Genomic DNA, 12,527 nt, shown 5'->3' on the forward strand with positions numbered 1-12,527 from the left:
CAAAAGCACTGAGTATTTGTACTATGATTACCTGAATTTTTTTGGCACATGTGACTCCCGTGTAGCCAGGACGACAAGCACATACGTTTGGCAGTATGCATGTACCTCCGTATAGGCATTTCCGGTTGCACGTGGCTGAAACATACATGTGTGCATGTATTTTAATCTGGCAATCAAACAAAACCTGTCTGTTGAGGAGAGAGAGCCCCTGGGGATTCTGCAGTAACTCTTAGGGTGCACAAGCATGTGTTTACATGCTACAGCTCAGCAAGAACAACAACAAAAAGCATTGGTCAGAAAGCCATCCCTCGTTCAGTTTCCAAATGGCCCATGAATATACAGCAACAAAGCAACGTTTTCAAGAGTGTGTGGCTCTGCTAATGGCCCAGTCATTTGAAGAATGTTGCACTCCTATAAGATGATTTAAAAAATGATATCACACTCCTCAAAGGCTGTGAAAAAAATGTATGTATTCACTTCCTATGACACAGTGTTGGAGATGCTAATTTTAGACATATTTGATGAGGCTGTAGGGAAATACAGAAGTACTAGGCTGATGACTATATAAAAGAGATATCAGGGTAAACAGACTGCTAACAAATACAACTGTGTAGCTTTCAGGAAAGCTTGATGGTGCAATCCTGTAAAATGGCAGGTAATATGTGGATTGCAGCCTGTTTGCTAGTGGAAGCAACAGCAAAAGGGAGTAGTGTGGATTTTATTTTTGCCAATAATGAAGACTAGGAAAGGAATACACGGCATAGGAATTTAATGTGTAAGGGTGCAATTTTAACTCCAGCTGGCTGAGTTGCCTTAGGAAGAGCAGGAACCACTGTTCAGCTAGGGAAGATGGAGGTACTGTGCACATGTGGAACGACCTGCCACTGGATGTTCCCTGGCAGAAACCTCAGCTCTGCTGATGGACTGGAGAGGGGGAATGAAATGTGTTGGGTGAAAGCATGGAGATGCCATGCTCAAAGCCTCTTCACCTCCCCCAACACACCTGCAGAAATGCTGAGGTTCCGTGCAACAGCCCTGGGCTGGAGAAGTTAATTCCCTCCAGTTGATGACAGGAGGAGGAATAAAGAATGCCCCCTCGTTCACCTCCAGCAGTGAAACAGCAGGGCAATGGATGCAGAGTCTACTGTGCTAGCAGATCTCTTTGCACAATACTGGAATAGAAATGCTAATTGTGAAAATGTTAAGAGGGAGGTGTTAAATCATAGAACTGTGGAGTTGGAAGAGACACCCAGGGTCATCGTCCAACCCTCTGCAATGCAGGAATCTCATACACTGCACTGGAAAAAAAAAGAAAAGTTTCATTATATTGTTTTAGTTTGAGCTTCAAATATAATGTCAACTTATTCACCAAGGATTTAAAAAGGAACTTTTTTTTAGTTTCAGGTTTTAGATTTATTTTTAATTTTTTAATGTTATGATCTAGTACAGGGGTGGGGAACTGGATCTGACCAGATCCAGAAGTAGCTAGCCCTCCAACAAGCCACTTTTGACAGGTGGAAGGGCTCTCCATCTGTCAGTCACCTGATGTTGTGTATGACATTGGCAGGTGACTGAAAAGTCATGCCTCAGCTGCAAAGAAGAAGCCACCGTTTGAATTCAAAAAGACAGTACTGAAGTAGATTGGCAAAAATCTGGCTGGGTACAGGGCAGTTTCCTACATTCCATGGAACTTACATTTCTGACCATCAGACATAAAAGCCCTATTGTTTTTAAACATGACTGATTACCCTGGGATGAATGGAAGGTGAGGCAAGAGTACTTTATCTTGCAGGGAATGCTCTCTTTCAAGTTACTTTAATAAAGACCAGTTCATATGGTGCAGCTCTGGATGAACAAGCTATTAAAAGCCCTATAAAAACACCTGTGCCCCCCCCCATAATCCAAACTTTACATCTGACTCACGTGTTTGACACTGAACTCCTTCCCATCCTGGAGGGCAATGGCAAGTACTTGGTCCAATACATTCACCCCCGTTCCTGCACTTCTGAAGGCATATAGCTGTACAAGAAAGGCATGCGTAGAAAGAGAAGTGTGAATACCCTCAATGGCTCAAAATCTGTGCAAACAATGAACAAATGGTACTGGGAACTGTAAGGTATACCTTTGCTTAATCTGCTTGCCATATTGATGCGTTCCCACCCTTGATAGTTTTCTGTGAGCTTAGGCAAATTCTAACAACTGTCTGCTACTCTTGGCGATGGCATTCGCCGGCTTTTTATATATGAAATTAATGCAACCTAATGTTGACCTCATTTACATTAGTTTAATCAAGCTACAGCCTCATGTCTTCTGGAGGAGAAATGGGAATTTGTCTCCCAGAACTGTGGTAATGCTTCAAAAAGACTGAGGGAGACATGCTGTGCCAGTGAGATACTAAGTTGAGCATTCAAAGCCTGTTTGCTTAAGAACGGAGATAAACAAGGAAATGTGAGCATGCCATTCTGCAGCAGAAGCTAAGACCTGCTTCCATCATTTAGACAGGAAAACCCTCAGGGTCACATTAAGCAGCAGTGGAAAGATGCCCTCCAGTTACAAGCAAATCTAAATTAAATGCTACTTATTGCTGTAGCTTGGATGGAGAGCCTTTTTTATACGCCCAATTTAACAGGCTTCTCCTTTTCCAAGCGGCTGAGAGTAATACCTACGAGTGTTACATCTTTTGCCTCTCCAGCCCGATGGGCAGGAACAAACGTTTGGGCCCACGCATCTTCCTCTGTTCATGCATACTGGGTCACAGACACCTGAAACCAAAGAGCAACGAGAAAACGCTCAGGACATGAGACTGAGCTGCCAGAATCACCCCAAGTTGGCATGTTGAGATGCGAGAGCGGTTTTTTTAATGAAGCAGTCTTACTTTTTTCACACCGTCGGCCACCATAGCCACCAGGACAGGCGCAAACATTGTTTCTCATGCAGTGGCCGCCATTCTTACAGGCAGGGTTGCAGATGGCTAAAGACAAGAGAGAGAGAGAAGTGAGGCAGTGGTTTGAGCGTTGCATAGCAGAGGGGCCTATTATTTTTATTTTATTTTCTACAGGGAAAAGGCACCTTAGGAAGGGGTGCGGGATGCGGCCCTCAACTCTTCAGTATCTAGCCCTCCAGATGCTTCGCAGGCCACATCCCCTCATTGGCTCCCCTTCACACCCTGTTTTTGCCTGGCTGGAATGTGTCCTTGAACTCTGTGCCCTCCATCCCGTGGAACCAGAGGCATGATCAGAGGGGTGTGTGAGCGCAAGCACACTAGTGGCCAAAATTGTGGAAACCTTTATTGGCAAAACCTATTGGTGTTTCGCAACTTTCAGACTAGTTGCAAGACCTTAGCCAGACCTAGCAGAGTAAACGCAGAATCCACAAAAGCAATTGGCAACTTGGCTGCAAACAGGATAGACGAAGCAGGAACTTGTAGTTAGGTATTTATTATATACAGTGGACTATTTACAGGAACAGAACACGGATCTTTTGCTAGCTCTCTCTGACACGACCCACAACTCCTACACTGACACACTGAACCACTGAACTCTTGAACTAACATATTCCAGTTAGTAGGCCATTAATTGTCACTCCCTTGAGAGAGCCTGACCAATCAGGGAGCGGTCTCCATGTCTCTGTTATCACCAGGCAGACTTACTCCTTCAGATTGCCTTCTGGCTGTCTGCCAAACCTTAATTGACTCTGTGTGAGTAGCTGCACGTACACAGTTTCCCAACAACCTTTTGGGGGAAAGTGTATTTCTGAGGTTTGACGGCTCATAACACCTGATTGACTCCCTAAACACTCGTGCTCATTGGCTACATTCAAACGAAGGAAAGCGATTGCATATCAGCCTAAGCAAGTTGTGCTTCCATTTTCTGGTCATTTGGCTATAACTTTGGATAGAATACAGATAATTGAACAAACTTCATTGCATTACATTCTTCATTAACTTATCTTTCCATTGATGTACAATTTTATGGTATTACTCAAAAAAAGTGTTATGAGCCATCAAACCTCAGAAATATGCTTTTTCCATAAGGTTTCCACAATTTTGGCCACTAGTGTAAGCTACCCGTGTGACCCTCAGAAGGGAATGCCGCCCACACTGTTTTAAAGGTCCCCCACCCCCTGATCTAGTTAGATCTGAAATTCTCATCATTGAGGGTTGAGAATGGGAGCTGATCGGTTCTCTCCAGCTTCTCAATCAGAACAGCTACTGCTGCTCTGAAGCCTGCAACTACTGACTGTCCACACTTAGGCCTATTCATTCCCCATCAGCACAATCTGATGAAGATCAAAGGTGGGGCAGTGTCCCCTTTAGTGGGTCATGTATACGGTGGGGCATATGTGATGAGTGGAGCTGGAGTTGAGACCTGCCCCCAGCTGCCCTGCCACAATACGGTTAAAATAGGAAAGGCTGAAACCTGATGGCAATGAAACCCTCCATCTGGATCCAGCAGTGCTTCTGAAACAATCGCTCTCCTTTAGCTCCTACAAATTCTGACCAAGTGCTTGGGTTTGCCCAATGTTCAGACCACGATAAGCTACATTACCCCCACCAGGGATGTTTTTAGAGCACTGGTCCATGACGCAAATTTGCATGTGCTAATTATATGTTTTGCCAGCACTGGATTGTGCAGAGTGCCCATAACCGAAATGGGTGGACGCACAGAAGTTGTGGGGTCCACCGCAAAGACGAAGGGGTCACCACCCCATCGCAATGCCCTTTGTGCCTGCTATATGATCCATTTGGAGCCATTCTATCAATGTTTCTTCCCTGAAAAGTAGAAGTGTGTGTGTGTGGGGGGGGACCATTAATTATCACACGTTTCTTTTAAAATAGCACAACAAAATTACCATTCTGGCAATAGGCACCGAAGAATCCATTGGGGCAAAGGCAAATGTTTGGTTTAATACAGGATCCGCCGTTGAGACACACTGGGTCACACACAGCTAGAGAAGACAAGGAGAGAAGAGAAGAGTATTTCATTTTAAAGGTTAAGTGGAAACACATTTAAGCATGTGTGCCATGTAGCGATTTCATTTCACTACACACAAATACTTCGTTAAGTCACTTAACTAAGTTGTAATGGGAAAAATAACTGAAGTGTAATTTGCTTTGAACTGTTCTTTGGAAGGAGGGCTGCTATATCTACCGGGCCAAAAGAAAAAAAATAACCTATGCTTATTTGCATAGGTGGCTTATATAAATATATGCTTGGTTAGAAATGCCTTTTCACAACTAGCACGGAAACTGTAATCAACAACAAAACACCCTCCTCTTCTGGGAGAACAAAACACAAAGGGGGGACAAACAAACAAACAAACAAACAAACAAGAAAAACCCCAGTTGGATGGCTTAAAAGAGGCCAGGTGACAGTTCTACCCAGTGTTTAAAAATCAGTGAGAACTACAAGAAACTGCATGAAATATTATTAAAGCTGATCTTGCACACATAAGAGGGTATTTGATTTTCAAAGCTATAGCAACCCCTGACTTCCCCCACACAGCCTCTCTAGAAGGTTGGAACCTCCCCCCCCCAAAAAAACCCCAGTTTAGAATAGGAAGCCAGGGGCTGCTGAGGGGAGGAGCAGGCAAAACCTCATGTGGTTTCAGTGGAGAGATCCGAGCAGCAAATTCTTCTTCCATAACTTCCTTAAGTAGGGCTGAAGCCTTGACTGTTATTCTGCAGAGGAAGCCTGACCAGAGCTCCACCATGTGGTTCCCACAGAAGCTTTCCAGACAGAAGTTCTTGTGGGAGCCGCTCCCTCTCCATTCCTACCTTAACCCTGGTGCGAATAAATCTCTTACCACAACCAGCGTAACGCTGGTCCTTCAAAGCCTGCCACTTTTCATATCACCAATCGTGATTTCAGCGTTTTTGAGCTGATCTTGTCTCTCTTTGTGGCAACGTGTGTGTATGGTTTTACTGCAAATAAATGGCCTTTGGGGCTATACTTTTTTACCTGTGCTGCATGTGGGTCCATTCCAGCCAACCCTGCACTGGCAGACATCTGGGGCAAGACATTCACCGCCATTTTCACAGTGCCTGTTGCAAACCACTAAACCAAGCAACCAGTGTTTAAGAAACAAAATAAACAGAAGTTAGTAGAGAAAAAAAGGGTCGCTGTCATATCTTTATTGCATATCTATATACACCCAAATAATTTCCCAGGTTTTGTCTGCAATTGTCTTTCTGCTATGATATTTATTTAATAAAATTCACACACCAATTGATTGTAAAAACAAACAAACCTCAAAGTGGTTTACAAAGAGAAAATAATGAGAACTACACCTCAAAATATTTAGCTGAATCAGGACTTAACCATGCTTAGAATAGGCCTGTTGACATCAAAGAGGTTGCTGTTAGTATGTATTACAAACAGCTAAATAGGAGTCTTAGGTGTATTTTTCTATTTTTTATCATTGCAAAGTATATTGTTGTAACATTCTCTGGGATTAAATGGTGAAGAATGATTATGGAATCAAATAAACAAATGACCTCCAATTAATTTATTCACTGGCTTAGTTCTGAGGGTTTTGGCTGGTGATTTTGGCATTGTTTTCATTTTTTTTGTTTTATGCCACATTTTGTGTGATATGGTTCAATTTGGGGGGGGTTGTTTGTATTATATTATTGATTAGTTGCCTTGAGTTTCTTTGGAAAAATCAGGAGGGTCGATTTTAAAAAAGCAAACTAATCTGACAAATTCACCAAGAGTTTCTTTTGGGGCACAGAACATCAGAAAGGTATAACACCTCTTATCTATGTGCATCTTGCTTAACCAGGATGCTTTGTTTATATTATTGTCACATATTCCATTACTTACTTGTTTCACAATGTGGACCCACAAACCCATATGGGCAAGTGCAAAGGTTTCTGGTCAGACAGGTCCCTCCATGTTGGCAAGCTGGCTCACAATGTGCTGGAGGTGGAAAGGGAGGCTGGTCAAGATATCAGTTCCAGAAATCAATTAACATTAGAAACTTTTAAACAAAAGGTGTAAAAATAGAAAGAAAAGATTTCTACAACACTATTTTTGCATTGGTTACTGGCAAAACTATCATGTTGGGTCCATGTCCCCACCTAGTGGTCAAAAGGCAGGACAACAACTTGTGAAGTAGGGGACTCTCAGTTCATCCTGCCTTTGAAAAAAACCAGTTCAGGTTTGCTTGCAAACAATTTGAAATTGCCACCATCTTGTTAAAGAAACAACTGAAGCTGTTTCTTGGAATATCGAGAATATCCTGGTTTTAGCAGGGATCCAACTTAAGTATGCATATAAATAGGCATCACTCTGATGATATCAACAGAGGCAACCCTGGTAAATGTCAGTGCTGAACTCAATCTATGTTTGTTTTTGACAGTGGTCTAAGTAGCTTAATGACAGGAAATGTGCTCCATGGCAGATTTAAGACCCCAAGGGCTATTTCATTTATTTCATTATCATCCTGTGCTTCACAGGCAAGCAGTCCCAGGGTGAGTTATATAATCCATATATATATGTGTGTATATATACTGTATATATATATATATATATATATATACACAGTAAAGCAACACAATATTGAAATGTGTTTTTACAATCTTCCATAACTTACTCCATCTCCTCCTTCTCACCATTAAAACAACTGGCCTACTATATTAATTCTCCCCCTCACCAAGAACCTGGAGGTAGAGCTGGGCCTTTAGCAGGGCTTTTTTCAGCCAGAACACACCTGAACTCAGTTCAGGCCCCTCTCAGGTGGGCTAAGAGAACAAGGGAGGTGTTCATGGTGAGTTCCGGCACCTCTCTTTCCAGAAAAATAGCACTGGCCTTTAGATTATCTATTCTAAAGGAAACATTAATTTGGCCATGAGGGATATGTTTCACTGAGTACTGTGCATTTAGACAATATGTCAAAATGTCGGCCATCAATAAAATGACTGCCATTGACATCCATCTTTATACATATGAACAGGCATGGGAACTATGATTCTAAAAATATAGGGTCTTTCAGGACAAGTATATGTACAAAACTGTGTGTATGGATATTGTTAAGATGGAGAGTAGGGAGGTATATTCTGAGCGGCGTGGGGAGAAATTCAATTTTGTTTGCCTTTTACTGAGAAACTTCCTAATCTGCGCTTTTCAATTCAATACGCGAATCACAATTTGCATGTCTCCAAATTTTGTGACGCAGTTCTCCAGTCAAATAATTGGTGAAGAAACGAGTGTATATGGGGAAGTGTGCACACATAAGTAAATGCATTACGTTTAGGAAATTTCCTTCCAAAACGCATACATTAAAAACTGCAGGGGGGGGGGATGTATGTATTAGGTGAAATCTGTCCTAAAATGTTGGTAAACTTTCATGAGGATTCTTTTTAAAAAGCAAATTGCTGCAGAAAATTGAATTACATTTAAAATTGGAAAAAATGAGAAACAGAGAAACAAAAATTGACAGATTCATCAATATCCCTACTATACCTTCCCTACACATTTATCACACCAAAAATATAACACAAAGCTGTGATGCAGGGTAGAACCAAGGAAGATGGAATAGGACACAAACAGAACTGAGAAGAGCTTGGGGGTGACTCATGCATGCATTCCAGCCACTCTAAGGCCAGTTACATCAGAGCAAATCTTTGCACCAGATACATGGAGGCAAACTGTTAGAACAGAACAAGAGCTGCCTGCATCATGCAGGGTGCCATTATTGCTATTCTCAGTACAGTTGCAGTTCTTTGGAATACCTTTAGGACCAAGAGTGGCGCACTAGAGCTTCTGCTGTTGTGGGAACGTTGTGATCAGTGGCGTAGCGTGGGTTGTCAGCATCCGGGGCAAGGCAAGTAATTTGCGCCCCCTAACCCGTGGATTTTAGCACTCGGGGCAGAGAGCTGCGAGTGCGAGCGTGCCCCCCCAGATGTTGCGCCCGGTGCGGCCGGCCCCCCCTGCACCCCCCACGCTACGCCACTGGTTGTGATAAACACGAAATACAACTTTTTCATTTGTTTCAGCTGTTTTCTGGAAGGAGTGAAATAGCTGACACTGCAACTTCTGAGAATCAATTTTGACACCGACATTCAGCATGCATTTTGGGTCGTCCTTTAATTTTAAAAGGACAGCCCAGTGTTACCTTCATCACAGATGGGGCCACTGAATCCGGGGGGGCATTGACATACATTAGGCTTGGTGCATTTCCCATTGTTTTTGCACTCTGGTCGACACAGAGCTGTATAAAACCAACATTAAATTCTTAGATGTACCATTTAATATTATTAAATGCAGAGGGTGCATAAAACAGGCATCACTCACCAGCCTGACAGCTACGGCCAGAGTAACCAGACTTACACCTGCAAGTATTGGGTGCCACACATTCCATGTTTTCACCACAGTTATGCCTGCATATCGCTATGAGAGAGAAAAAAAACGGGGAAAATAAGATCAGTAACTCATCTGGTTTGTGGTATTCACTTTCAATACCTAGCATGCAAAATTAGCTAACAGCACTGACCTTGAAAACGCTATACTTTCCATCAGTTTGTGCAATTATGAAGTTCAAGTTTTTCTGCAACCCCATCACATGTGGCCACCAGCAGATATGGCGAAACGCAATCATCAGTGAACAGAATGTGCATTTGGGGAGCCATTTGTGCAATTTCTGTGACCTTGTTGATAGTGCTCTTGCTCCTCTCTCCTTCCCCACCATGACTGCTCTTTAGACACAACTCAGCCATGCAAAGTTTCACATAGAAGAGCAACTACCCTAAATTTTTGTATACCCCATGCAGCTTGGAAACAGCAAGCTGTCCAGCTCTATGGTCTGGTTCACACATAACAATAAGCCTTAGCTTGTTTAAGCAGAATCATGAGGTAACCATAAGTTGTTCCACAGATGATCAAACAAAACATGGTTTGTTCCTCCAAAGTTTGTTTCCACTGCTTGTGCCTCGTGTGTTTGTAGTTTGGTGAAGCTCTGGAGTGGAGTGCTCAAGCCATGGTAAAGGGTGCTGAGTTCACATATAATCAAAAATTCCTAAGCCAACAATATAAACATGGCTTTACATCATGTTTGTTAACAGTAAACCAATGCTGGGCTGGGTTCACACACAAACCTAAGCAACGGTTAATAAACCATACTAAACCATACTTTAATAAACCACAGTTTAGCGTTATGTGCATATCAGGCCTCTACCGCCATTGTAAAAGTTCGGCACAAACATCTGCTGGAAATAGGATTATGTTGCAACAAAACAGCAAAACATATGTTGCCGCAGTACCTCTACAAATAATACCATCTCCGTAATAACCGAAAGGACAATGACCGCATCTGAAGCTTCCATTTTCACTTGGCTCACAAGGAACCCCAGGGAAACAGGGTGACTCTGCACAAGTGAGTAACAGGGAAGCAGTTGACGCAGAGCCTGATTTTCGATCTGTGCCAGGCCTTTGGAGTGTCACAGCAAACCTTTCAAAGGTGGGTTGCAAAGTGCTGTCTTTAGGTTTGCCGAATGGCCTTTGGAATTTGTGGCCACTTCCTCCTCCCAGTTCTTTGCTGGTTATTAATGTCACGTTAGCTTTGCTGCTCAATGTTATGCTGGCCTCTAGGGGAGAATAGATCTGCTCTCGTGCCACCGTCGTCTTCTCAGGAAATACTGTCTTATTCCTAAGTGGCGTGTCAGATGCAGAGCCTACTGCATCTGCTGCTGACTCTTCCTTTGCGGTGCCAGAATGGATGTTTACAGTACTGGCACCTAATGCATAATCAGGGGATGCACTACTAACAGGCTTTCTCAAAGCTGGGCTCTGGGAAATGAATACATGTGGAGACACAGTTGTTTTGGCTGCAGAAACGGATGGACTGCTGTTGGCTACTTCTGTGGGAATGAAACTTCTGGGAACATCTGTGGGATTAAGAGGGAAGTCTGTGGTATTTGGAACCTCAGCAGTTGACAGTTGCAGGAAACCTGCCAAACAAACAGGAGACAGACACAAGAGCATTATTACAAGATTTACATTTCAAAGAGAATAGTTTTTAAACAGTAAAAAAAGAACGTAGACTTCTACATATATCTGGATTTTTCCAGTTGTGCTTGCTGCCGTGTACTTAGCATTAGAAGTCTACTAGAAAAACACACAAAAGGTTAAACCTAAACAAGAGCTCCCAGAATTGTCAGCGGGGAGCATAAGACATAACGGAGAGTTGGAGGGAGTGTAAAACATAAACCTGAAATTAATACTCCTTAGCATCTACCTATCAGTAGCCTGCACAAGAAGTGAGCCGCAGCACAAACCATATCCTTTCCTGTTTGTCAGTCCATCTTCCTTTAGATAATACATTCTCCAGAACCTACAGCCTAAGCAAGATGGATAGAAAAACAGAAAAGAGTGAGGCCAAGAGCTTATGCAAAGTAAGAGTAATGAGAATGAGGCATAAAGGAAGACTAGGGCCTGCAAACTGTGTTTCAGTGAGGAATGCACCTGCTCAGGATTACAGCCAGCCATGCCAGCCATGTAACAACAACAGGTTAAAAATGCATTAAAACATCAGTCATTAAAAACTTCCCTAAACAAGGCTGCCTTCTGATCTCTTCTAAACGTCAGATAGTTTTTTATTTCTTTGACATCTGATGGGAGGTCATTCCACAGGGTGGGCGCCACTACCGAGAAGACCCTCTGCCTGGTTCCCTGTAACTTCGCTTCTCACAGTGAGTGAACTGCCAGAAGGCCCTTGGAGCTGGACCTCAGTGTCCAGACTGAACAAATAGGGGTGGAGACACTTCTCCAGGCAGATGTCATTCCGTTTTTAGAAATGGCATACACTGCTGTTCATTCTGATGTTCAGAAATCAGAAGGAATTCTAATAATAAGGTTTGCCTCCCACCCCATTCTTTTATCTTAAATATATATATATATATATGAATAACATAAACCTGAGCTCTTTACTTGCCAGAGACATTTTCATCAGTATGGGCACCAGCAATTCTGTATCCATGATTTTTGCCCACACCGATTATTTCACTGGGGTCTATTTTGTTATATCCATCTTCTGGAGTCAAATGACCAGAGGGAGCCTTGCTTGTTGGTTTTATTCCAGCTGCGACATAAACAAAAGAATGCCCAAATCAAAGGGATAGCAAACCAAAGGTAGCTTATTTAAAGGACAGCCAAAGGGTTACATAAAAAGTTGTTAGGCTTATTGAAAAATGTTCAACGTTCCGGGTTACAGCCACTGCCAGCCTCACTTTTCTAACTGTGGCCAGAAAGATTCTACGCACATCTTCTGCAAGCACACAGAGGAACAGACTGTACAAACAAACATTTAATTGGAAGTTGCTTATATGGGAAAACACATACAGACACAATTATTTTACAACACTGTGTTGATCCTCTCTTGAAAAGTCTTAGTTTCTTACCCAGTAAACGCTGCTATTGTTTTTGTTGTTAGATTCCAACTCCCATCAGCCCCAGTTAGCTCAGAAAATAGTCAGGGATGATGGGAGTTATTGGAAGGCAACTGGTTTGGGAAGGCTGACTTAAGTCAAT

At 42.7% G+C, this 12,527-nt stretch overlaps 1 protein-coding gene across 3 annotated transcripts in view; it reads right to left on the reverse strand.

Moving 5' to 3' along the window:
• Positions 1–12,527, reverse strand: part of VWDE (von Willebrand factor D and EGF domains) — a 44,653-nt gene that overhangs the window by 1,081 nt on the left and 31,045 nt on the right. For 2 of the 3 annotated variants that reach the window (XM_053409338.1, XM_053409341.1), the window contains exons 20-30: positions 11,932–12,078; positions 10,262–10,948; positions 9,297–9,392; positions 9,118–9,213; positions 6,825–6,920; positions 5,961–6,056; positions 4,852–4,947; positions 2,876–2,971; positions 2,667–2,762; positions 1,924–2,019; positions 32–135 (exon numbers count right to left, since the gene is read on the reverse strand). In XM_053409338.1, coding sequence (XP_053265313.1) covers positions 32–135; positions 1,924–2,019; positions 2,667–2,762; positions 2,876–2,971; positions 4,852–4,947; positions 5,961–6,056; positions 6,825–6,920; positions 9,118–9,213; positions 9,297–9,392; positions 10,262–10,948; positions 11,932–12,078 — 1,706 coding nt within the window. The remainder of the gene's footprint in view (positions 1–31; positions 136–1,923; positions 2,020–2,666; positions 2,763–2,875; positions 2,972–4,851; positions 4,948–5,960; positions 6,057–6,824; positions 6,921–9,117; positions 9,214–9,296; positions 9,393–10,261; positions 10,949–11,931; positions 12,079–12,527) is intronic. The other variant, XM_053409339.1, reaches the window with a different exon arrangement.

This window comes from Podarcis raffonei, chromosome 12, assembly GCF_027172205.1.
Source record: "Podarcis raffonei isolate rPodRaf1 chromosome 12, rPodRaf1.pri, whole genome shotgun sequence".
NCBI lineage: Eukaryota > Metazoa > Chordata > Lepidosauria > Squamata > Lacertidae > Podarcis > Podarcis raffonei.